Source organism: Muntiacus reevesi, chromosome 2 (genome assembly GCF_963930625.1).
Source record: "Muntiacus reevesi chromosome 2, mMunRee1.1, whole genome shotgun sequence".
Taxonomy (NCBI): Eukaryota; Metazoa; Chordata; class Mammalia; order Artiodactyla; family Cervidae; genus Muntiacus; species Muntiacus reevesi.
The window spans coordinates 276,812,645-276,836,968 of NC_089250.1; the positions used below are offsets into that span (position 1 = coordinate 276,812,645).

A 24,324-nucleotide genomic window follows, 5' to 3' on the forward strand; every position below is an offset into this window, starting at 1 on the left:
TTAATTTGGCACATCAATTTCATCTCAATGAGACTGCTCCACAAAACAAAAACACAGGCATTTCCAAGTTCTTACGTTGTGACCTTGATCGTGTTCTCTGAGCCTCTGAGTTCCCGTTAAAAACAAAAGAGAAAACCCTGCCCTTTTTCTAAAATCGTCAAATTCAGAACCTGTTCGTCACACAGGACCTGCTCACATCTCGCTCCACTTTACAGACAAGACTGTCGAGGCCATAATTTCCAAAGATCCTAAAGTCAAAAGGTGGCAGAGTCTGATTCCAAAGTCTTTGGTCTTACTCCCCAGTCACCCGCCCAGAGTGTCTACAGGCCTCTGATCACCAAGGAAGTTCTGGCTACACCCCAGCAGGGTAACCCCAAGCTTACAAGCAGGACCAGTTACAAAAATTTGTGGGTGTCCAGTATAAAATGAAAATGTGGGATTTCTTGTTTTTAAAAAAAGTTTTTTTCTGGGATTTCCTTTGTGGTTTAGGGTTTCCCTGGTGGCTCAAATGGTAAAGAATTTACCTGCAATGCTGGACACCTGGGTTTGATCCCTGGGTAGAGAAGATCCCCTGGAGGAGGGCATGGCAACCCACTCCAGTATTCTTGCCTGGAGAACCCCATGGACAGAGGAATGTGGTGGGCTACAGTCCATGGGGTCACAAAGAGTCAGACACGACTGAGCAACTAACACATTCCCTGGTGGTCCAGTGGTTAAGAATCTGCACTTCCACTACAGGGGCCATGGGTTTGATCCCTGGTCAGGGAACTAAGAGTCGGCATGCTGCCTGGTGCGGCCAAAAAATAGACAAATAAAAAAAAATTTGTTTTAAGAAAAGCTTTCCCCCTCCCTCCCCATCCCCCATTTGCTACTGAATGTCGTGCTCCCTGGGCACCAGGATAATCACAGGCAGACCCTCAAGAGGGTAGGGGGTCGTGGAGTCTGCCTGAGGGCAGACAGCCAGGAATCGGTCATCAGAACCCATCAGGGAAGTGGGACATTGCATGAGCACGCAGAGCCTGCTTCCTTGTCCCGTCAGCTTCAAAACACAGAATCACCAGTCACAAAACACAGAATCAAAATTCACGACCCGCGTCAGGCTGACTAGTGGCTGCAGAGCATTAAACCAGTGGGGTTCACACCCAACCCACTCCCTTCTCTGCCTGGGCCGGCTGCGCAAGGCTTCAGACACACTGTCCTTGGCCCGCAGTTCATGTTTAGTTCAGACACGCAAATGGCTGGGCTGCACCCAAACGTCACCCCCAACCCCACCCTGCCCCTGCCCGCACCCCGATCCCTGACCTGGTTAAAACACAGATGCTTGTCCAGGGGGGGTCTGGATGGAGCCTGGAATTCTGCTTTTCTAACCAGCTCCTGAAGGCAAGGCCGATGCTTCTGATCTGGGTCACACACACTTGGAGGTGCAGGGAATGGTGAGAACACGATTTTAGAGTACTGACCCCTCATCCCAACTGAACTGTCATTAACGCTAAACATTTGCCCGCTCGATTCCGTGCGGTTTTCGACGTGGCCGGTCACATCGTCTGTGGGGAAATGACAGACCTGTGGCTCCCTTTCCACCCTTTATCTGATTAAGGGAGCTCCCCTTGCTCCTACTCTGCAGTGTGTGCGTGTGCGTGCGCGCGTTTGTAAACCATGAATGGGTGTTAATTTTGTCAAATGTTTTCTCTGCGTCAAGCTTGCTAGGCCTCTGCGGCTACTGTTTTGGGCTTGTTGCAAGCTGGCAGGCAGAGGAGCGGGCTCAGATGTCCTGGGGGAGGTGTCTGGGGTCAGGGCCAGCAGTAGGTGGGGGCTGGCCGCCCATCCTGGCCGTGGGCCCCGGGGCCAGATGTTTGGGCTTAGCTGCCTGGCCAAGCGGGGATAAAGTGACCGGATAATTAAGCACCCGCTTCTTCGGGGCTGGCAGAAGGTGGCAGAGGGTGGAAGGACCTTGGGCCCGGGTGCCCGGGAGACCCCGCCACCCTAGCTTGCAGACAGTGGAGTTGGGATTCTGAACCCCCAGGGGGGACCCTCTGGGGAGGGGGGCTGGAGTGAGGGTGCACCTGCTCCCATCTGGGGATGAAAGAGGGCGCCTCTGGCTTCTGAGTCGGGGTGCCACCCTTGGAACCCCGACGAGCCGGGACAGCAAGGGGAATGCAGGCAGACACCTTCCCCAGGGCACCAGTCAGCAGTTATTTAAGTCTTAGGGCTTAATGGGACCCGGGGGGAACAGAGGATTCTCAGCGTGCTCCTTGGTCTGTTGGCAGGGGCAGACAGCTCATCTACCAAGACCCCCAGACAATATCCCTCCCCACCCCCAGCAAGTAACTGGACCCTGCTGGCCTTTGCCGGACCGCGGGGGCGCCAGCTCCGTGACCTTCCAGGACCTCGGAGCCAGGCTCCGATCTGGGGAGAGGGGGGAGGAGGGGAGCTGAGGGATTGACACCGTGTTATTCTGAGGCCCTGCAGCTCCGCTGTGTGACCCTGGGCAAGGAGCCTGGCCTCTCTGAGTCTCCAAGCCCTTTCCGAAACAGGGGTCAAGTTGCTCCCTCTGAGGGCTGTAGGGAGGGTGGGAGGTAGTGTATTAAGAGTCCATAATGGGGCTTCCCTGGTGGCTCAGTGGTAAAGAATCCACCTGCCAACTCAGGAGATGCCAGTTCGATCCCTGGTCCGGCAAGATCCCACATGACCTGGAGCAACTAAACCTGGGCGCCCCAACCACTGAGCCTGTGCTCTAGAGCCCAGGAGCTGCAACCACTGAGCCCACGTGCCTCAGCTTTGGAGCCCACACACCCTCGAGCCCGAGCTCTGCAACGAGAGAAGCCACCACAATGGGAAGCCCTGCACCACAGCCAGAGAGGAGACCCCACCCTCTGGGACTAGAGAAGGCCCACGCAGCAATGGCGACCCAGCACAGCCAAACACATATTTAAAAAAAAAGAGAGCCGCCAGTGTGGGACACAGAGAAGCACAGTGAGAAGTGGTCGCGACCCCTTGTGAACTCATGCTGAGCTCTGCTGTCACCTGCAGTAACACTTCTAATTCTCACGACCACCCCAGGAGGCAGGAGGCCTCTATTCCCCCCTTGGACAGATGGGAAAACTGAGACTCAAGAACAGAAATTAACTTTCGGAGGCCCCACAGCCAGCACATGGCCTTAGCCAGGGTGAGCTGACTGGGGGCACTTAACACCTTGTGAGCAAGGGCCCTGGGTCAGACGGGCCTGGGTTCCAGTCATGAGCCTACTGCATACTCCCTGAGTGACCAGGGCACAGGACCAAACGTGTCTGTGCCTCAGTGCCCTGACCTATAAAGTGGGGACAATTAGGTAATAACGATCACATGGAGAGCAGGTGTCAAGAGGCAGGCCCTGTGCAAAGCACTCTCGCATAGGCACTAATCTATCAGTTAATCATCACAGCAGCCCCACGGGCTGTGTATTGTTACTATCCCCCTTTAAGAGATGGGGAAACTCAGACCAAGCAGTAACTGACTCAGGGTCGGTCCCGAAAGGGCTCAAACTCAGGCATTTAGGCTCCAGAGCTCACCCACTCCCTGCCAAGCTGTGGAAACAGTACCCTCCTCAGAGGCTGTTCATGAAGATACAATGACATCATGCGTGCAAAGCCCTCCGCACAGAGCCTTACCCGTAGGAAGTGCCTGGAGAACATTAGTCATTATTACTATGACGATGAGTTCAGTCATTCAGAAGGTATTAAGGCAGGGGGCATGTTGTGTCAGGCTCCATTCTAAGAGCTGGACATACGTCTGTGAACAAAGATTTCTGCCCACGTGGGGCTTCATCATCGCCATCGTCACTGCCGTCGTGATTATCACCACCACCTCCACTATCCTCATCACGACCGTTGTCACTTTCATCATTCGTCACCATGATAGTCATCACTGTGACCTTCAAGACCGTCACCGCCACCGTGCTCACCTTCAGTACCCTCATTATCACCATAATAATCATCACCACCGTCACCACCACGATCATCTTCACCCTCACCAGCACCATCCCCATGACCACTTCCATCATCGTCATCACATCACCGTCACAACAGCTATCACCATGATCTTCATGACCATCATTGCCACCATAAATATCACCATGACGATCATTGCCTTCAGGATAGCTGTCACCACTGCCTTCAGGACCATCATCACCATTACGGTCACCTTCATCACCTCGTGTGGTGCCTGAGGCATTCACAAACAGATCGTCTTATGATTCCACCTCCCCCAGTGCCCCAGAAACATCATTCACACTTTGTGTTTAAGTAGATACTTTGGTTTTCCTTTGTTGTTGTTGTTGTTGTCTGGGAGTGGCCTAAGTCCCTCCGATATGGTCACACATCTCCCCGCAGAGGCCTCTCTTCCCACTCAGGGGTGGTAGTGGTTGGGGCAGGTGTGGTGGGGGGCCAGGCCACCTCTGCCAGTCTCTTCACAACCTCACCCAGCTGCCCCAGACCCTGGGCGGCCCCCACCAGCTGGGTCAAGCCCAGTCCCAGGGCTCGGCGCTCCTGTTGATCTCGCTCCAGGGCCTGGTTCAGCCTCTGCAGCTGGCTGCCCACGTCCCTCACAGCGGCCACCAGCTCTACCAGGGCAGGCGGCTCGCAAGCCATGACCCTCACAGGTGGCACTGGGACCTCACACGGGCCCAGAGGGCCTGAGCTCGGACTGGGAGCTGGCCCGAGGGAGAGGTGGTCAGGGGGCGGCTGATCCAAGGGGTGGGCCATAGGAGTCAGATGGTCCCCAGATGACCCCACAGGGGTCACAGTGGAGTCAGGGGCTGAGTGTGGAGTCTGGGTAGGTGGAGAGGTTACTTGGGGGCTCTGGCTTGTGGCTGGCTTGAAGTTCTCCGTGGACAGTATATCCATGCTTGGGGCAGGAGACAGGCTAGACTCCGAGGTTGGAGATGTGGAGGGGCGATGGGGCCCCGTGAAGGTCAACTGGGGGTGCAGGCTGGGCTTCACTGGAGAGGGAGAGGGAGGTTCTGTTTCCAAGGAAGTTAGAACGGACTTGGCAGTGACCACAGGGGCTGAGGTGAGGTCAGGTGTCATGGCGCGGTAAATAGTGGTAGTGAGGTGAGGGGTTGTGGCAGGGTAAGGGGTGGTGATGGGCTGAGGGGTCGTGGTGGGGTGAGGAGTTGTGGTGGGGTGAGGGGTGGTGGCGGGGTGAGGGGTGGTGGCGGGGTGAGGGGTCATGATGGGGTGAAAGGTCGTGGCGGAGTGAGGGGTTGTGGTGGACTGAGCAGTAGTGATGGGAGCGGGGGTCGTGGCGGGATGAGGGGTTGAGGTAGACTGGGGAGTGGTGGTGGGATAAGGGGTCGTGGTGGCGTGAGGGGTTGTGGGGTAAAGGGCAGTAGTGGGGTGAGAGGTCACTGTAGGGTGAGGGGTCGTGGTGGGGTGAAGGGTGGTGGTGGCGCGAGGGGTCGTGGTGGCGCGAGGGGTCGCGGTGGGGTAAAGAGTAGTAGTGGGGAGAGAGGTCGCTGCGGGGTGAGAGGTCATGGTGGAGTACTGGACGGTGGTGGGGTGAGAGGTTGCTGCAGGGTGAGAGGTCATGGTGGAGTACTGGACGGTGGTGGGGTGAGGGGTCACTGCAGGGTGAGAGATCATGGAGGAGTACGGGGCCGTGGTGGGGTGAGAGGTCATGGTGGAGTACGGGGCCGTGGTGGGGTGAGAGGTCATGGTGGAGTACGAGGCCGTGGTGGGGTGGGGCCCTGTGGATCGGTCTGGGGAACTGGAAGGTTCTGGAACTGCACTGGGCTGTGGAGACGTGCCCCGGCCTGGGGCTCTGTCCAGCTCCGGGGTCAGCCCTGAGGTAGGGGTGAGGCGGGTAGTCGCCGCCGGCGCAGAGGGGTCTGAGGTGAGCTCCTTGGGCGCGGTGGGCGGTGGGGTGGGCGAAAGCCCAGAGGTCGGCGCGGGAGCCGCGGTGGCGTCAGGGGAGGGCCCGGTAAGGCTGGAGCTCGTCGAGGTGCGGTGGGTGCTCCCCCGAGAGGCCGCGGCCGGGCTGGGCGGCACCGCGGAGGGCGCGTCAGGGGTAGCCTCTGGCGTTGAGGCCACCGTGCGCGTGAGCGGCGGTGCGGAGGCGGACGTCAGCGGAGGACTGGCGGACCCCGGCGCAGCGGAGGGGGCTGGTGAAGGGGCGGCGGGCGCGGTCCTGGCCGTCGTGGGCCGTATCCGGCGCTCTGGCCACGGTCTCCTCGGGGAGCCTGGCGGAGGAAAAACAGACGGCCGAGGTCAGGCCGCCCCGCCCACCCCGCGGCGCGCCCCGCCCTCCAAACGGTGCGGCCAATGGGGAGGCGCGGGGCCTTGCGACGTCACGGGTCGCCGGCAGACTTCACCCGGCCCTAGTGCCCCACCTCCCCCGTGCTCGGATGTCTCCAAGCGCCACCTGGCGTCCTCTCCTCTGGAGGATGCGGGGATGGGCGCGCGGGGGAGAGGGGGACGCGGAGGGGTACCCCGGGATGTAGGATGGTCGGGGGCAGGTGTGCGCAGGGGGTGTGGGAGGATGCGGGAGGGAGGCAGGGGAATGCAGGCCGGGGGTGTGGGATGCAAGAAGGGGCGGAAGGGCAGAGATGGAGTGAAGGGAGATAAAGAGGCGAAGGGCATGGGAGGTGCTCGGAGGGAATGTAGGAGAGGTCGGAATCAAGTAATCAAGACCAGTATCTTTTTGTCCTATTTTTAAACAATCAAAACTAATGCGAAAGATCCACAATGAACAAAAAGTCAAAATTTTAATTCAAGGCAGGATCCGGACTACCTCACTGGAATCCCCCCTGTAATTGGCTGTCAGATCCTGGTGAGGTAGGTCGGATCCGACTTAAGTTAAAATTTTATTTACTTCATCGTGGATTGTTTTTGCATTCATTTCTATTTTTTTAACCTATGGTATTAAGATTTTATCTTCATTACAAAATGCTTGGAATGCCCCCAAATTTTAGGCCTGAATAGGAGAAACCTTCCACTCTTCCAGGCCCTGCTTCCAGGTAAATGTGATTTTTAGCCTCTTTTGACAGATGAGGGAAATCAGGCCAAGAGGGCAAGTAATTTGCCTGAGGTCACACACTGACACAGTTTGAAGGTTATAAGACAAGGTCTGAGCCCAAGTCCTTTGCATCCAGAGTCTGGGCCAGTAAGTGTCACTTTCTCAGCGGTGGGAATGTTCTGTGCTGGCCAGTATGGTAGCCGCTGGTCACCTGTGGCTTCTGAGGACTTGAAATGTGGTTCAGCTAAGGAACCAAATGTTTCCTTTTTCAATTTTTAACATTTTTATTTTGGCTGCACTGGGTCTTCATTGCTTTGTGCAGGCTTCTCTTGTTGGGAAGCACAGGCTCCACGGCACCTGGGCTTCAGTACGTGTGGCTCTCGGGATCTAGAGTGCTGACTTCCATAGTTGTTGCACACAGGCTTAGTTGCTCTGCGATGTGTGGAATCTTTCTGGACTAGGGATCAAACCCATGTCCACTGCATTGGCAGGTGAATTCTCATCCACTACATCACCAGGGAAGTTCTCAACTTTTTTTTTTTTACTTTGAATGGATTTGTTTTTGTAAATTTTGTAAATGCTTTTTGTAAATTTTTTTAAACAACAAAAAAAGTATGGAATACTTCACAAATTTGCATGTCATCCTTGCACAGGAGCCATGCTAATCTTCTCTGTATGGTTCCAACTTTAGTATATGTGCTGTGGAAGCAAGCACTGTGAGTTTTTTTAATTAAAGTATAGTTGACTTACAATGTTGCATTAGTTTCAGGTGTACAGCAAAGTGATTCAGCCATTGATAAATATATATTCTTTTTCAGATTATTTTCTCATATAGTGTTTGTCGCTTAGTCATGTCCGACTCTTTGCGACCTCATGGACGTACCCTGCAAGCCTCCTCTGTCCATGGAATTCTCCAGGCAAGAATACTGGAGTGGTTAACCATTCACTTCTCCAGGGGATCTTCCCAACGCAGGGATCAAACCTGGGTCTCCTGCATTGCAGGCAGATTCTTTATAGTCTGAGCCACCAGGGAAGCCCTAATTTTCTCGTGTAGGTTATTACAAAATAGTGAGTATAGTTTCATATGCTAAACAGTAGGTCCTTCCTTTTTCAAGTTTTTTATTAACTTAAACAGCTGCCTGTGTTGGTAGCTACCATATTGAATAGCACAGCTTGACTGAATTCCACTTTTCTCCAGGGTCCCTGAGGTGCATCATATCCCCCTGCAGGGTCAGAGGACCAGTTAAGTAAAGGGCTTGGCCTCCAACCAGGCCACCCGGATTTAGACACCAGATCCGCTGCTTCCTAGCTGGGTAACTGTGGACAAATGACTTAACTGCCTTGAATCTCAGTTTCTTCCCCTTCTGTAAACCACAGACGATCCATGTATCTCCCCTATAATCATGAGGGTTCAGAGAGCCTGTGCATGCACAGAGCACTTACGCAATGCCAAGCAGATAATAAGCATTCTCATCATTACTTATATTGCCATAGGCATTGATATCTGTGCCTCAGTTTCTCTCATCTGTGAAATGGGCACAATTATAGCACCTATATCACTCATTAGGCCTCGTGTGGCTGCTACAAGGATTAACATATATAAATGTTAAAGACTAATACACATAAAGTGAAAAGAATAGTGCCTGACATATGGTATATTGCTCCATAAATGTTAACGGTTCCTAGTTATCATTTCAAGAATCTCAGCTTGGTTTGTGTTCACAGGGGCTCAGATACCTAGACAGGTATTGACTTAATTTTTTAGACCCAAGGAACAGTTAAGCTAATCATACTGCCTTGTACATTGTCATCAATAGTTCCTGCAATGTCTCCTCTTGTTTTATTTTTTCTCCTCATCTTCTCCCGTAGGAACCTCCAGTCTAATGTGTTTCATGTGTGGTCTTAAACAATATAGAATGCATAGATGTTTTCATGTTAATATAAAAGTGTATGTATATTTTAGAGCTTGTGCTTTTAATTTCTGCAAATAACATTCTGCTGGAAATCTCATTGTTTCTGAACTTCTCAGCATTATGTTGTTAGTAACTATGCATGCTGCTGTGTATACAGCTTGCCATTGCTTTAGCCACTGCATAGAACTCCATCAGGTATAACCATTTCTCTTCTTCCTTACCCTTCTCTTGGACACTTAACTTGCCTCCCATTCCCTAATACATCCTCACACATATTCCTTTGTAAGCCTGTGAAAGAATTTCTCTGGATGCGAAGAGCCGACCCATTGGAAAAGACCCTGATGCTAGGAAAGACTGAAGGCAAGAGAAGGGGGTGACAGAGGATGAGATGGTTGGATGGCATCACTGACTCAATGAACATCAGTTTGAGCAAACTCTGGGAGATAGTGAAGGACCGGGAGAACTGGCATGCTGCAGTCCATGGGGTCACCAAGAGTCAGACACGACTTAGTGTCTGAATGACAACAAACAGATCTAGGAGCAGGGTTGCTGGATGGCAATGTATAATCATATTTAATTTCACTGAACAGCTCTAGGTTGCTTTTATTGATTGCTCTATCCAGTGGGGATGCCTGGCTCCCCACACCCACACCCACAACTGGTATTATCGACCTTTCCATTTTTTCCCCACACTTGTCAGTTTTCATTTGGATTTTCTGACTCATTATGAGCGTGAACATTTCCAGACATACACGTTGGGCATTTGGGCTTCCTAGTCTGCAAATCACCTGTTTGTGCCTTCTCCCCCATTCTCTTACAGGATTTCCTGTCATTCTTTGGTTGATTTGTCAGAGTGACGAATATGGTAAAGGTGAGGGTTTCTCCACTTCGACCCTGTCGTCATGTGGGGCTGGCTGGTTCTCTGTGGTGGGGGGGTCCTTGGGCACTGGAGGGTGTGTACAGCAGCCTGGCCTCCACCCACCAGGGACCACTAGCCTCCCCACATCCAGCCGTGACAACCTGAAATGCCTTCACGTGTTGCTAGTTATCCCAGCTGAAGACCAGTGGTGTCGATAGAAATATATTCAGGATATATTTCTGCCTGGTCTTTCTGGGGTGAGAGCTGGGTCACCACTGGGAAATCTGCAATCCACCTCTCCATTCTGTTGTTGCTGTTTAGCTGCTGAGTCATGTTCGAATCTTTATGACCTCGTGGACTGTAGCCCTCGGGGCCCCTCTGTCCATGGGATTTCCCAGGCAAGAATACTGGAGTGGGTTGCTGTTCCCTTCTCCACCACCTCTCCAGGCCACCCAACAAACACCCTGGCCCCGCCCCACCCCCCGCCACATGCCTCACCTGTGTCCCCACGGAGCCTGGGAGCTAGAGAGGGGTGGCCTGAGCTCCTGGTGGTGCTAGGGGGGCCAGGCATGGCTGCAGTGGGGGTCTCCTTGGCCGGGACTCCTCCTGAAGGTGTGTCCCCCGTCTGGGAAGGCTCACGACAATCCTTGTCACCTTGAGAGATAATAGAGAGAACCGAGTAATCCCTGTCTCTGTGTTCTGAGGCTTTCTTCCCAGGATGCCAGGTTTTAGGAGGACTCCGTCAAGAACACAAATAGGAACTGCTTTTCCTGTTAAAATGTCAAGCCACCAAGGGCAGGCATGCTCCCTGGGTCTGTGTGTTCTCGGAATGTGTTCTAAGAAATGGCTGCATGCTCGTTCATGGTTCGTTAGTGTGCGATCGATTTGACATTTTCCATTGAAACATACACTGAAGACAGGGGCCCCGCAGGGCTTCCGTGGCAGGAGTCTGCCCCGCAGCACAGGGGACGCCGTGGCGCAGCGGGCACTGGCAGGCAGGTTCTTCACCCCTGAGCCACCAGAGCAGCATCCATCTCTCCAGACATTGTCCAGCTGCCCTCACAAGTGGGTGCAGATCCTCAGGCCCGCCTTTATCCCACATCCTTGCCGCTGAAATACATGTTAATTTTTGGCAAGCTCGCGGGGAGCTGGTGGGCAAAGAAGCTGCAGGTTCCCTACAGATGACCAACCTGAAGCCCAGAGAAGGCAAGGAATTTTCCTAAGGTCACACAGCTAAGGAGCAACACTGGGCTTCAGATCCAGCAGGCCTACCTGGTTCTGAATGGAGACCTCTTTCCCTGTGGGGACAGAAATAAAGCCCGAGGCTGGCCTCACCCCTGGTCACCCCCCCTGCCTGGCTCACTCCGCTCCAGCCAGGCTGGGATCCTTGCTCTTCTCTCAAGACCCCACCACAGGGTCTTTGCACATGCTGACCCCTCTGCCCAGAAAGCACCTTTAGCTCCCTCTCCAGGCTCCCCATCACAGCTCACATCTTTACAATGGACCACAGACCTCACCCCCTGCTGCCACCCCCACCAAGCACTCCACTTCTGCCCCACCGAACTCACTGCTGTGTCTCCAACCAGCTGAGCACACTCCCACCTCATGGCCTCTACACGTGCATGCTGACTGCACTTTACGGAACACTCTCCAACCAAGTATTTGCATGGCTTTCCCCTTCTTTTTTTCCTTTTTCCTTTCATTTTATTTATTTTTGACTGCACTGCATGGCAGGTGGGATTTAAGTTTCCTAACCAGGGACTGAACCCTTGCCCCCTGCATTGGCAGCGCCAAGTCTAAACCACTGGACCAGCAGGGGAGTGCCCCCGACCTCTTGAGCCTGTTACTTAACTGGTATTTCCCTAGTAAGTCATCTCTTGACCATTCCATTTTAAATGACAATTCTTCACACACACCCCTTTCCCCTCTCTTTCTCTGTCCATCCATGTTCCAAGGGGTTGGGACTCATGCCTGCCACACAGCAGTCATCTGAGGCATGAACTAATGCCTGTGTCTTCAAACTCCATCTTCCAGGAAGCCTCAAGAAATGTTGCTTCAAATGAAATGGAAAGAGAATTCAACCTTCATAAGCTTCCATCTTCACCTCCTGTGCACTCTCTCTACACCTACACCCCGAACTCGCAATTGTTTGTTCATTCATTCACTCAACACAGATCCCATGGAAGACAGACTAATGCTCCCCAAAGATGGCCAAGCTCTAACCCTCAGAACCTGTGAATATGTTACCTTTCATGGCAAAGACTTTGCAAACTGACTAAGGGTCTAGTTCTTGAAATGAAGGGTTTATCCTATATTAACCCAAGGGGACCCATTCTATCACACAAATCCTTATTCTTAGAGAATCTATCCCAGTCGTGGGTTTCCCTGATGGCTCAGTGGTAAAGAATCTGCCTTCCAGTGCAGGAGACATGGGTTCAATCCCTAGGTCGGGGGGATCCCCTGGAGAAGGGAATGGCAACCCACTCCAGTATTCTTGCCTGGAAAACTCTAGGCAAGAGGAGCCTCGTGGGCTATGGGGTCCCCCTAGTCTATGGGGTCACAAAGAGTTGGACACAACTGAGTGACTAACACACACACAAATCCTCACTGTGGTGACAAATATATAAAGATAAAAAAGGACCACAGAGATGCAACATTGCTGACTTTGAAGATGGAGGAGGGGCACCAAAGAATACGGGAGCCTCTAGAAGCTAGAAAAGGCACAGGGAACAATCTTTCCCTTCAGCCTCAGAAGGCATACAGCCCTGCCATCTTTGATTTCAACTAGTGAGAGACCCCAGCAGGGCTTCTAACCTCTAGAACTGCCAAATAGTAAGCTTGTGTTGTCTTAAACCCCAAATGTGTGGTGGTGTTATAGCAACAATAGAAACTGACATAGCTAAACCTGAGACAGCTAAAAGTCTAGCGGAGATGACGTGTCCTCAACGGGCAATGCAATGTTCTCAGCTCCCGTCTTCGCTGCTCAGAGAAGCCCCTTCCTCATGCGGTCTCCTGGTGGAAAGGATGCCATCTCCTCTGCGAGCTTTTCCCCACTGCTCTACTAGAAACAATCGCTGTGTTCCTGGGACTCTACAGCTGTTGTTCATTTACGGTAAAAAACTCTAACAAGCAGTGCATTGCGGTTTTAAGTGATTTCACACACATTTTGCTCGTTGAATTGGGACCTGAGGTCACCCAACCCCTTGTTCTAATTCCAGTGTAGTCACAGCTGGAATCCTGGCAGCCAGACTCCAGACTCCACACTTGTAATGACTTCAGTAATTCCCCAGTACAACAAGCAAACTGTGTGCGAAATCGTTTAAAATGGATCTCAGCCGTGGCTCCTGAGTTCAACTTCCCTGAGCCTCATTCCCCTCCCTCCCACCTGAAACACAAGGGCAACACCAGGACCTATGAAAGTGTGAAAGTGTTAGTCGCTCAGTTGCGACTCTTTGTGACCCCATGGACTGTAGCCCATCAGGCTTCTCTACCCATGGGATTCAGGACCTAAGTCACCCAGTTAATGGCATGTGTTCCTGGCACTGTCCTTGGCTCTTTCCAGCGACCCTGGAGCTGCGGCTTTGTTTTTTTCGAAGTAAGGAACTGCGGCTCAATGAAGCGGAGTCATTTTTCTCAAGGCCCCCTTGCTAATAAGGACAGAATTTCTGTCTGTTGTTTCCACCTCTCCCCACCCAACCCTGCCCCTCTTCCCAGGACTAAGGTCGCACATGTGACCCCCGGGATTTCCATCGCGCAGTGCCTAGTTTCGTACTTATCTGTGCTCACACACCCGCTCTCCCCCACCACGAACAGGTGCGCTCTCAGAGGCCGGACACGGCCGCCCTCAAAGCTGCGGGTGCACAGCCTCCGACAGTCTCCGCCGCGAGGGGGCGCGACGAGACAGGGAGGCGGCGCCCGGCTGCAGAGACCGAAGGCCCTGGAATCCTGGCCACAGGGCACGGAAGAGCATCACCGCTGGAACCTGAGCCCTAAGTCACGAGTCCAGTGCACCCCAGCCCAAATCTCGGCGGCTCGAAGGCCGGCTAAGCGCCCCCGCCCCGTCCCTCCGGCGGAAGCACGACACCTAAGCAGAAGACCGACCCGGGCGGCAGGGGGCACTATAGCACGCTTCACGCTTTTATAGCTGCGGGCGTGGGCCAGCTGGCCAATCAGGAGGCGTACCAGCGCCTGTGACGTCACATGGCGCTGGGCCATTGACGTTCCCCCTCCCCCGCCCCTGCAGCCGAGGCCTGCGGAGTGCGCATGCTTGCTGAACGCGCGAAAAAGGCGGGATCCCGCGCGGAGCGAGCAAAGCACGCGACACCTAGGGGAGGGGAGGGGCCGGGAGAGCCGGGCGAGGCAGCCGGCCCGTGGGAAGCGGAGGGACGGAGGGTCGGCGAGAAGGACGAGGACACGGAGGAGGGACGAGGGGAGAAGCGGCCGCGGGCCGCGGGGTCTGATGGGAAACAGCGAGAAGGCTGGGCGTGGAGTGATAGAGAAAGGAAGGCGGGGGAGAGAGAGAGAAACTGGGAGAGACAGGAGTGATGAAGCGTGGCCTTGACAAGGAGAGAAAAAGTGAGAAAAATGGTGAGAGGCCGATGAGCGATAGAGACGAGGAGGGGGAGACAGAGGAGAGGAGGAAGACAGACGCGGAGCTGAGAAGATAAAACTGACCGCAGAAAGCAGGGTGAGGAACAGAGAAGCTGAGCGTGAGACGCTGAAAATGACAGGAGGAGGGGGAGGACACAGGAGATGTGAGGAGAGACTGGCCGAGAAAGAGGGAGAGACAGAGCCGAGAGGGCGGGCAGTGAGAAGTGGAAGGACCGAGCCAGACGCCGGGCGGGGGTAAAGAGAAGCTGACCGGGTGGGGGAGGGCGGAGAGAAACAGAAATGGTGGGAACTGAACTTGATGAGGAAAGAAAATGAGAAAGGTGACGAGAAAGAGACATGGTCGGTGAAAAAGAAAAAAGAGTGATCGCGATGCGGAGGGTGAGAAGTTGAAAAAAAAGTGAGAAAGAGGAGCAGAGAGGGATCAAGAGAGACTGAGCAGAATGGAACAGAGATACACACACACACACACACACACACACACACAAATAGGCACCATCTGAACAGAGATACACACACACACACACACACACACACACACACACACACCCATCTGAGCCGGTCAAGGCCCCGAGTATGACCACACAGATGGAAGAAGGAAAACAGGCCACAGGGAGACAGAGGCCATGGGGCAGCGGGGGCTGGAGCTGTGGGGGCCCCCCAGCCCGCCTCCGAGCCTCAGCCCCGCCCAGCCCAGAGCATGCGCTGGGAGAAGAGGCTTGGGCTGGGGTGGGACGGCGGCGTGGTGACGGCGTGTGCCTCCGTGTGGGGACTGGGGAACTTCTGCGGAGGCTCTGGCTCCAGGGACACGGGCTTTGACATCAAGGCTGATTCCCGGAGGCCCCAGAAGGTCTGCAGGAGGACTGGGGGCCGGGCTCTGCTGAGCCTGGCTTGATTCTGAGACTCAGGGCGGGGCAGAGGAAGGGATCTCGCCTTCTAGGTTCTTGTAGGACAGTTACACACGAGCCCAGGGAGGGAAAGTTCTTAGCATCTCTGGAGCCGAGGAAAACCTGCCTGCGGTCTCGGAGACCCGGGCCAACTCATTTAGGAGGGTCTTTCAGGAAGCCCGGCAGGGAGACGCCCCTCCCCACCCCATGCCTGCCCCTCACCTGTGCTCGGAAGGCGCCTCGTTGCTGGGGCGGAGGCCCCTGGGCTCCCCGTTGTTTCCCGGGAGAGGGTGTGTCCGGGCACCCCTGCAGCAGTGGCCCCCTTGGCCAGGTCCTCCCCCGAGGTGGGGTCCCAGGTCCAAGGGGGATAGTCCTCCTCGTCTGCATAGCCTGGGGAGGAAGAGGGGAGGGGAGAGCCCGAGCCGACTCAGGGGTCCTTGCCGCTGCTGCTCCCGAGGTCCTTGCCGGGATCTCCTGGCGCCACTCAGGGGCCCTGCGCCCTGCTCCACGCCCTGCCCCCCGTACCGGTGCAGGTGACGTCCCCCACCCCGCACCCCGCCCCCCCGTACCGGTGCAGGTGAGCCCCACGTCCTCCTCGTGGTCGCAGTTGTGCTGTCCCCACGCCCGGGCGGGGCAGTCGCTCAGCGAGGATTCGCTGCCCTTGCAGCCCACGTCATCCAGCCAGATGGGCCCGGTGCCGGGGCCGTAGTGGGTTTTGCCCACTCGAGGCCGGATCCTCCCGCAACCCAGCTCCCAGCAGGCCACCATGCCGTCCCGCAGGTCCCAGCCGTCATCACAGACCGTCCCCCAGCGTCCGGCATGCCACACCTCCAGCCGCCCGGCACACCGGTTGGGCCCGTCCGCCAGACGAACCCGGAACGGGCCTGCTGGTGGGAGGCCCGGATCAGGAGGGGTCAGCGGGGGTCCCCAGGGGCCAGCCTCACCCTTCTCATTCCTCTGCTCACCTGCTGCGCTGGTGGGGGAGGGCGCCGGGTCTGTGGATGACTCTGGAGAAGCTTGTCCTGGGAGCTCAGCGGATGGCTCCACGGTGGCCTCGGAGGTCGCTAATCGGGGGCCCTGGGTGGTGGGTGTCCCCACAGTCTTAGAGGTCCGTTCCCGGGGGGCTCGAGAAGTCCGAGTCACGGTGGTGTGCGAGGTCAGCCTGTGGGGGGCCTCCGTGGTCAGTCTGGTGGTAAACTCAGAACTGGGTCTTCGGGAGGCCCCTGTGGCCGGGGTGCTGGAGGTGGTGGTCTGTGAAGTCAGTTCTGGGGGACTCTGGGTGCCCGGGACCCTGGAGTGCTTAGTGGTTGGCATCGCCAGGGGCTGAGTGGTCGGTCTCTTTGCGTTCTTGGTCACCCACTTCTTGGTGCTTTTGGGCATCTTCCCTGGGGCCTTGGTGGTGGTTTTCTCGGGGACGCTGGGGGTCCGCCTCGCAGAGGGCTTGGTGGCCAGCTCCCCTGGGAGCCAGGCATCCGGGTCTCTGCCCAGGCTGGGGATCCAGCTCCAACTGAAGGGGTCTGAGATGGAGTCCACGCCGGGGGTTCCTGGAGATGCGGAGGGGAGGCGGCAGGGGAGACAGCAGACACCGTGAGGTCCCTGGCCAGGCCCCGCCTTCTCCTGTCTCCGCCTGCAGGCCACCCAGTTCCTGAGCACTCAGCCTCACCACAGGTGGCATCCGAGTGTTTCCTATGAGCCAGGCCCTGTGCCGGGCCCGGGGCACTCCGTGGCCACAGCGGCCCCATCCTGCCTCTGAGCACTTGCGTCCTGAGCTGCCTGCCCACCCTCGCCCCCTCACTCTGACCCATCCTATCTACCCCGCCGCTGCCCTTCTCCTGTACCCGCTGACTGGTCACCACCCCTCCAGCGTGGCACCAGGTCACTCCCCAGCTCAAAACCCTTCTGTGGCTCCCGGGGCCTTGGAGAGGAGAGGGAAAGAGGGAAAGCGCCCCAGCTTCGGGCTCCCAGCCTCCACGGCTCACCCAACATCTTTCTGGGTAGCACAGGGAAAGTGGCAGACGCCGCAGGTGATGCTGAGGGTGAGTGGTGCAGGACGAGGGTCAGTCTGGCCCACAGAGGGGTCTGGCCCTTCACCCCTGGCTGCTGGAGGCAGGGGGGCCCTCCCAGTCCTGGCAGCGTCCTGCCTGGTTGGAGTGTGTTGCTCGCCTGGGGGCCCGGGACCACCCAGGTCATCTCTGCTAACAGTGTGGCTCGCGAGCGCCCGTGGGCCACCAGCCACATGGGGGGATCCAGCTCTGCCTCCGGCTGGGAGAGCATCCCTGGCTGGCAACACGTCACGTGCTTGATCACGTGTCTTTGCCGGGGAGGGAGGCGGATTAAGTGCTGTCTCCACCAGTCCATGGGGTTGCAAAGAGTTGGAGACAACCAAGCAACTGACACTAACATCTTCATCAGTGAAACTGGTGTGTGTGCACATGCGCGCATGCACGCACTCAGTTGCTGTGTCTGAATGTTTGCAACCCCATGGACTGCAGCCCACCAGGCTCCTCTGTCCATGGGATTTCCCTGGCAAGAATACTGGAGTGGGCTGCCATTTCCTTCTCCAGAGGATCTTCCCAACCCAGGGATGGAACAGCATCTCCTGCATTAGCAGGCGGATTCTTTACCACTGCACCTCCTGGGAAGTCCCTCACATGGGCATAACGTCCATCAGTTTGGACTTATCCTGAGGTGTGAATGGGGTCACTTGTGTGAAAACAGCCCTCCCCAGGCAGGGGTTAGGAGGCAGGCACTCGGTCAACGTTAGTGCCAACGTCAGTTCCCATTCCATCCTCCAAGAAGCCCTCCAGGGGCCAGCAGACGGCAAGGCCTCCTCACCCGCGCAGGTGACTCCAACGTCCTCGTTGTGGGCACAGTTGTGCTTCCCCCAGGGAGCGGCGGGGCAGTCTGCGAGGGCAGCCTCGGTCCCTGCGCACCTCACATCATCCAGCCAGATGGGGCCGGCACCCCAGCCGAAGCGGCCAGCGGTGGGGTCTGGTTGCCGCGGCCCCCCACAGCCCAGCTCCCGGCAGACCACGGCCGCGTCGCGCAGGTCCCAGCCATCGTCACACACGGTCCCCCAGCGTCCGGCATGCCACACCTCCAGCCGGCCCGAGCACCTGCTGGGCCCCGCCACCAGGCGCAACTGGGGGGACCCTGGCGTGGGGGGGGACACAGAGAATTCGAGGCAGGCCATCCTCCGTCTTCCCTCCATGCATTCACCCAGGAGGAGACCCCAGCTGGCCCAGACGCTCTGTGCTCTCCTCCCCTCTGTCCTCTGAGCAGGGAGGGTCGCCCTGGGGGCTGCGGGAGGGGGAGGGCAGGAAACCTACGCTCAGCCTCACACTTGAGGTTCAGGGGAGGACCAGGGGCTCACCGGCGTCTGGCCCAGGCTCCTGAAGGGCAGTCGGGAGGGCGGGCGGAGCTGAGACGCCAGGCGTCCTCGGGGCCTGGCTCGCCGTGGGGGGCGGGGGCCTGGATGCGGCCCCCCTGGGCCCCGAACTGTTGCTGCCTGCTGCTGGGGCCGTGGGAGGGACATACCCGAGAGGCATACCTGGGGCGCGGGAGGGGAGAGGTGACCACCAGCCCCTGCTTGTGGCAGGCGGCTCCCCGACCACCAGCCCAGGACCACCATGGGGGGGATTCACAGGTGAGCATGAATGGGGCAGGCGGGCCACCTGGACAGAAGGAGTGCAGACACCTGGGAGAACCTTCCAAAGACACACAGTGCCCCCAGCTCTCGCCCCTCTGGGCGAGGCCCCCCAGGCCCCCCTCCCTGGCCTCTCCCCGGGGCTGCCCTCACCGTCACACACGGCCCCGGCGTCCTCCCGGTGGTGACAGTCATGCTGGCCCCAGGGCCGCGCTGGACAGAACCGCAAAGCCGTCTCGTTCCCCCGACAGCGCAGGTCATCGAGCAAGATGGGCCCCGAGCCCTCCCCGAAGAAGGCGCCCCCGGGGGCGGCCAGCGCGCCCCCGCAGCCCAGCTCCCGGCAGGCCACAGCGGCGTCCCGCAGGTCCCAGCCGTCGTCGCACACGCTGCCCCAGCGCCCGCCGTGCCACACCTCCAGGCGGCCGGCGCACCCGTGGGGCCCGTCGGCCAGACGCAGCCGGGGGGCCGGGCCTGGACGTGGCGGGGGGAGGAGAGCAGAGAGGAGGGAGACTGCAGTGGACAGGCAGGGACTGCGGCGGCGAGGATGGGGGAGCGGGCCTAGGCCGCGTGTGGGTCCTGCTCCACACCCACGGGGTGCAGAGCAGACCCTCCACCCTCACAAGATAGGAAGAGGCTTTGAGACGGGCCATCTGGATGGACGGAGTGCGGGCAGTTGGGGGACCTCAGGAAGATACAGAGGACCCCCCAGTTCTCACTGCTCTGCTCCGTCCACCGCCCCCGGCACGTCCCTGCCTCCCCAGAGGAGAGCCCAGGGCCCGCCTTCCCAAGCAGGTCCCCATGCCCCAGTTGCCTTCCCCAGGCCTGCAGGGCAGGGCTTCTCAGCCTCAGCTCCCCCGACACGGGCCCTGTCCGGAGCACGTAGCATGTCCGGCGGCCTCTCCCAGCTCCCCCCCAGACGCCGGCAGCCCCTGCCCCCGAAAGACCTGCAGACCCCGCCCCTGTCACCCTAGCAGTGGGGCTGAGAGCTAGGCTAGAGGTTTGGGGGCATTTCTGTTAGGTGTTTGTGGCCTGAGAGCAGGGCCAGCTCTGGGCAGTGTAGAGTCCATCTCCAACCCCCAGTCGGTATCTAAAGGGGACAGACCAGAGAGGGTGCCACACCCCTGGCCTGCATCACCCGGCTGCATGTGCAGAGCTCCCGCAAGGCCCACCCCAAAGAGCAGAGATGGAGGTAAGACACCAAGCTCCCGGCCCCTCGATGGGGTTTGCAACTTCCCGCCGGAGCTTAACCGCCCTGGGGAGCCTGGGCTGACCTTCCAGGCTTCAGAGGCCACAGCTCAGCCCCCACGGTACAGCCCTCAGAAGGGTCAACCTCACGGCTCCGGGTCCCCCGACGTGTGTCGCCCTGGTCTCCACCCCCACCACACCCCCCCCCACGCCAGACCCCCACATCATTCCTCTGTGCGGCCGGCCGGATGTCATGCTCTGGTGGAGCCTCTGCTCCATCTGGGAAGGGTGGGGCAGTGTGGGTGGGGGTGCGGCTCAGAGTGGCTCTCAGCTCCCTCTCCCATTTCCCACCCACTCCCTGAAGCATTTCCTGGCCCCTGCGACTTAGCAGCAGCAGCAGCAGCAGCCCCCTGCCTGGGTGGGTGGGCGGATGTCTGCCTCCAGTGGGTCCTTCAACTTGCCCACCCCACACCTGTGCGCCGGCGCGCCCTTTGCCAGCTGCGTACTCGTCCCGCAGCGTGAGGACTCCCAAGTCGGGAGAGCGAGGTCTGGGTCAGTGCCCGCGTGCATGGGGCTGAATGAGTGTGGGTGTCGGGAGGAGGGAGGAGGGAGGGAAGAAGAAAGAGAGGAAGGAGGGAAGGGGGCTGGACACCTTTAGGTGAGTGGTATGGGGGCGTGGCCCGCGGGAGGGCGTGGCCCGCGGGAGGGCGTGGCCCGCGGGAGGGCGTGGCCCGCGGGAGGGCGTGGCCCGCGGGAGGGCGTGGCCCGCGGGAGGGCGCACGTACCGGTGCAGACTAGTCCTGCGTCCTCGCTGTGGTCGCAGTTGCTCCGGCCCCACGGGCTTCGGGGACAGTCTCTTAGGGTCTGCTCTCCGCCTCCGCACCCCACGTCGTCCATCCACACGGGCCCCGCGCCCGGGCCGAACCGGGCCCCCCCGGGGGCGGCCAGCGCGCCCCCGCAGCCCAGCTCCCGGCAGGCCACGGCAGCGTCCCGCAGGTCCCAGCCGTCATCGCACACGGTGCCCCAGCGCCCGCCGTGCCACACCTCTAGGCGGCCGGCGCACCCGTGGGGGCCGGAGACCAGGCGCAGCCGCTCTGCGGGGCGGGCGGGAAGGGGCACTGTGAGGGGCCTCATGGAGGCAGCTGGTACACCCTCGTTTTCAGTCTTGGAAGCGGAGGCCCCGAGGTGTCAGGGGCCTGAGATCGGCCTGCCAGCCGGCCAGTGGCAAACAGTCAGGGTCTGGACAGGGCAGGGGGCCTGGGGGCCTGCGGGGAGTGGACACCCGGCTCTACTGACCAGGCGGGGAGCCTGGGCCTGACTGAGTCACTGGGGACGCGGTGCCCCCCCTACCCTGCACCTGGGGGTCCCCACTTTGGCCTGACCCCTTCTGGAGTTGTTGCAGACGGAAGGCCTGCCTCGGACTTACCCTGGCGGGGGGCTCCAGCAGTCAGCACTGGGGCCCTGGTGGACTTGGCCAGCTTGGGTGGCCGGGGGCTCTTCTTCCGGGAGCTGCTCTGGGGGGTCCCAGCTGGGCGGGGGGCTGGGTGGGGAGGGGGACAGTGGTGGGGGGGCGGTTGGGAGCTGAATCTGGGGCTGCAGGTCAGTCCGGAGAGCCCCCAAGGGTCTGAAGGGGGTGTCGCGGGGGCCCCGGGGAGGGTGGAGGAGTCGGGCCTCTGTCCCTTCTCCCTCACGGCCAAAGCAGGAGACAGAGCACGGGCGGGGGCTCACCAGGCGTCACCGGGGGCTCCTCAGAGCTGGGGCTCAGCTCCCCTGCCAGCCCCGGCCAGGGGTCCCCATCCAGGACGGAAGGTGGGTCGTCGCGGTCCCTGGAGTCCGTCCCACGCTGGCCTTGGGGACAGCAGCGTGTGGCTGGAGGGCACGCTCCCTCCTGTGGGCCCGTCTCAGGCCTGGGCTGCCCCACCCCACCCAGCGTGGCTGAGTTTCACCCAAGCCAAGTAGGTTCCCTATCTGTTTTTACCCTTGCCTTCTCTGTGAAAACAGATGGTGTTTGCTGACACAGTTGATAAGTGGCCCATGAAGAATAATAGTCAGGAGAGCCCTTGAGGGGAGGGACAATCCCCAGTTCCAGTCTGTGCAGACCAGCTCTGGCCCCTGTAAGTCTTCCTGCACCTCTTTAGGTGGTGGGAAGCACACGAGCAAATAAATAACTCTGGCTCGCCATCTGCCCGATCCATTTTGTCTGTATGAGCTCCCCGTGTGAGTTCATGATAAACTTCATAGTTGTCCTTTACAGAGCTGCCGGCTTTATCAGTCTCAAAGTTCCTTCCAAATAGTTTGGAGGATGTTCTTCGATATCCCTGCCGTCCAACACCCCAGTGCTATGGACAGGGCAGGCCCTGAGTGAGGCTGGGGTAGGGTGTCTGGACTTCTGGATGCTCAGACTTACTGGGCTGAGGGTCCCTGGGCGTTGAGGAGGTTGAGGACCCCTTACCTGCACAGACGACCCCCGCGTCCTCCTCGTGTGAGCAGATGTGGGCCTTCCAGCCCCGGTGGGGGCAGAGGCCCAGCTGCCGCTCCCCGCCCCGGCAGGCCAGTTCACTCAGCCACACGGGCCCTGCGCCCTCCCCGAAGAAGGCGCCCCCAGGGGCAGCCAGCGCGCCCCCGCAGCCCAGCTCCCGGCAGGCCACGGCGGCGTCCCGCAGGTCCCAGCCGTCGTCACACACGGTGCCCCAGCGCCCGCCGTGCCACACCTCCAGGCGGCCGGCGCACCCGTGGGGCCCATCGGCCAGACGCAGCCGCTCTGCGGGGACAGAGGAGAGGCTGTGACACCCTGGAGACCCCGGGGCCGGCCGGGAGGACAGGGGCTGGGGGCTGTCCTGCAGGGGCGTGACCAGGAGCCCCTTAGGAAGAAGGAGGCTGGGTGACCACGTGGTCCTGCGCAAGTGCTGTGGGGGTCCGTGGGCACATGCGGGTGGCCAGGGTCTAAGGGAGGGTGAGCCCGGCCGGGCGTGGGGAGGGCCTGGAGCTGAGCGAGCCGACAGGAGAAGTGTTTGGAGCCACTTACCAACAGCCTGGGTCCCCATCAGAGCCACTGGAAGGGAGGTTGGAGGAGTGAGGCAGTGAGGTCCTCCCCGCTCCTCTGAACCAGAAACCCCGCCGCCGGGAAGGAGGACTCGGGCCCAGCGCCTGGCCAAGGCTCAGGTCCTTGGGATGGGCGGAGCCCGGAGGCCTCAGGTCTGGGCAGGGGGCCAGGCCCTTGGCGCTCCCCCGTGGGGGCCTGGCTAAAGGTGAATGATGGGTGAACCCCCCCTGCAGGGTCAGGGCTCATGGAGGGGAGAGGAAGTCCTGGGGTCTCCTGAGAGGGTGGGACCCAGGGTGCCTGAGGCCGGGTCCCTGGAGAATCAGAGGCAGCCAGATGTCCTGTGCCCGCCCCCCACCCCCGCCCCGCACCAAGCAACAGGGATGGGGCCCTGGAACTCAGAGGCTTTGCAGTGGGTCAGCTCAGGGGTCAGAGGGCCGGGCCTGGGCCCCTGAGTCCCGGAGGAGGGGAAGGGTCACTCACCGAGGAGGCAGGCCAGGACCCTCATGTTTGCAGAGTCAGGGTGGGGACAGGGTGGAAGCGGATGGGAGCAGGAGCAGGGAGGAGGGGACGGCCGATGCGGGAGGGAGGGGAGCGCCTGCCGGAGGCGCCCTGGACCCGGGGAGGAGCAGGCGGGGGCTGGACGCTCTGCAGGAGGAAGAAAGGCTGCCGAGGAGGCAGCAGGGGACAGGAGCGGGGCGGGGAGGGGGCTGGCCAGCGGCTGAGGCCTGGGGAGGAGGGCGGTGGCGGACGGGAGGGAGGGTGTCCAACTGCAGACACCCACACAGGAGACAGCCGGCTGGCCAGGAGTGCTGCGCTCAGAGAGGCTTGGGGGGCGGCAGGCTGCAGGGGAGGATCCCGACTGGGGCGCCCACCCATCTGCCTCTTCTTCTATCCCACCAGGGTGGCGTGCCGGAAGCAGAGGGCTTTGAGGGTGGGCTCACATCAGCTGCCGGGGTTGGGGACCTGGTGCAGCAAGAGGGCTTGCGGGCAGACACCAGGAAGGACTTCCTGGACTGGAAAAGGAGACAGAGAGACTCCATTCCCCCTGGTGGATTTGCGGGCAGAAGTCATCAGCCCCCTGGGTGTCTCCCGAGAAAACGGGTCAAGGGTCGAGAGGGCCAAGTATCAAGACTTGGGTGGGGGAAGGAGACTGCACACATACACGCACACACACAGGAACGCACTCTTTCTCT

General features: G+C 59.1%; 1 protein-coding gene and 1 non-coding gene across 4 annotated transcripts; both read right to left on the reverse strand.

Annotated features, from left to right (window-relative positions):
- Positions 1-4,282: 4,282 nt before the first annotated feature.
- SSC5D (scavenger receptor cysteine rich family member with 5 domains) lies at positions 4,283-23,848 on the reverse strand. Of its 3 annotated transcripts, none has more exons than XM_065926770.1 (14): positions 23,612-23,846; positions 23,114-23,140; positions 22,541-22,849; positions 21,817-21,936; positions 21,515-21,628; positions 20,874-21,182; positions 19,057-19,374; positions 18,631-18,807; positions 18,093-18,410; positions 16,223-16,801; positions 15,827-16,141; positions 15,480-15,647; positions 10,261-10,416; positions 4,283-6,214 (listed from the first exon to the last, which is right to left on the reverse strand). In XM_065926770.1, the coding sequence occupies exons 1-14, from the start codon at positions 23,634-23,636 to the stop codon at positions 4,350-4,352; spliced, it is 4,800 nt and encodes a 1,599-aa protein (XP_065782842.1). In that variant the 5' UTR covers positions 23,637-23,846; the 3' UTR covers positions 4,283-4,349. The 3 variants fall into 3 exon arrangements, with proteins under 3 accessions (XP_065782842.1, XP_065782841.1, XP_065782840.1); XM_065926769.1 differs by having other exon boundaries at positions 15,827-16,144; XM_065926768.1 differs by having other exon boundaries at positions 15,827-16,801; positions 23,612-23,848.
- On the reverse strand, positions 7,599-7,705 carry LOC136162058 (U6 spliceosomal RNA). The gene has a single exon (XR_010661909.1). It is a non-coding gene; the product is annotated as a U6 spliceosomal RNA (small nuclear RNA).
- Positions 23,849-24,324: the final 476 nt, after the last annotated feature.

Coding starts and splice junctions, on each gene's coding strand:
- SSC5D (XM_065926768.1), bottom strand. CDS start 23,636: ATGAGGGTCCTGGCCTGCCTCCTCG. Junction 21,937..22,540: donor CGCGGGGGTCGTCTGTGCAG/GTAAGGGGTCCT, acceptor GCTGTCCCCAAG/GCCAGCGTGGGACGGACTCC. Junction 21,629..21,816: donor GGAGCCCCCGGTGACGCCTG/GTGAGCCCCCGC, acceptor CTCCCCACCCAG/CCCCCCGCCCAGCTGGGACC.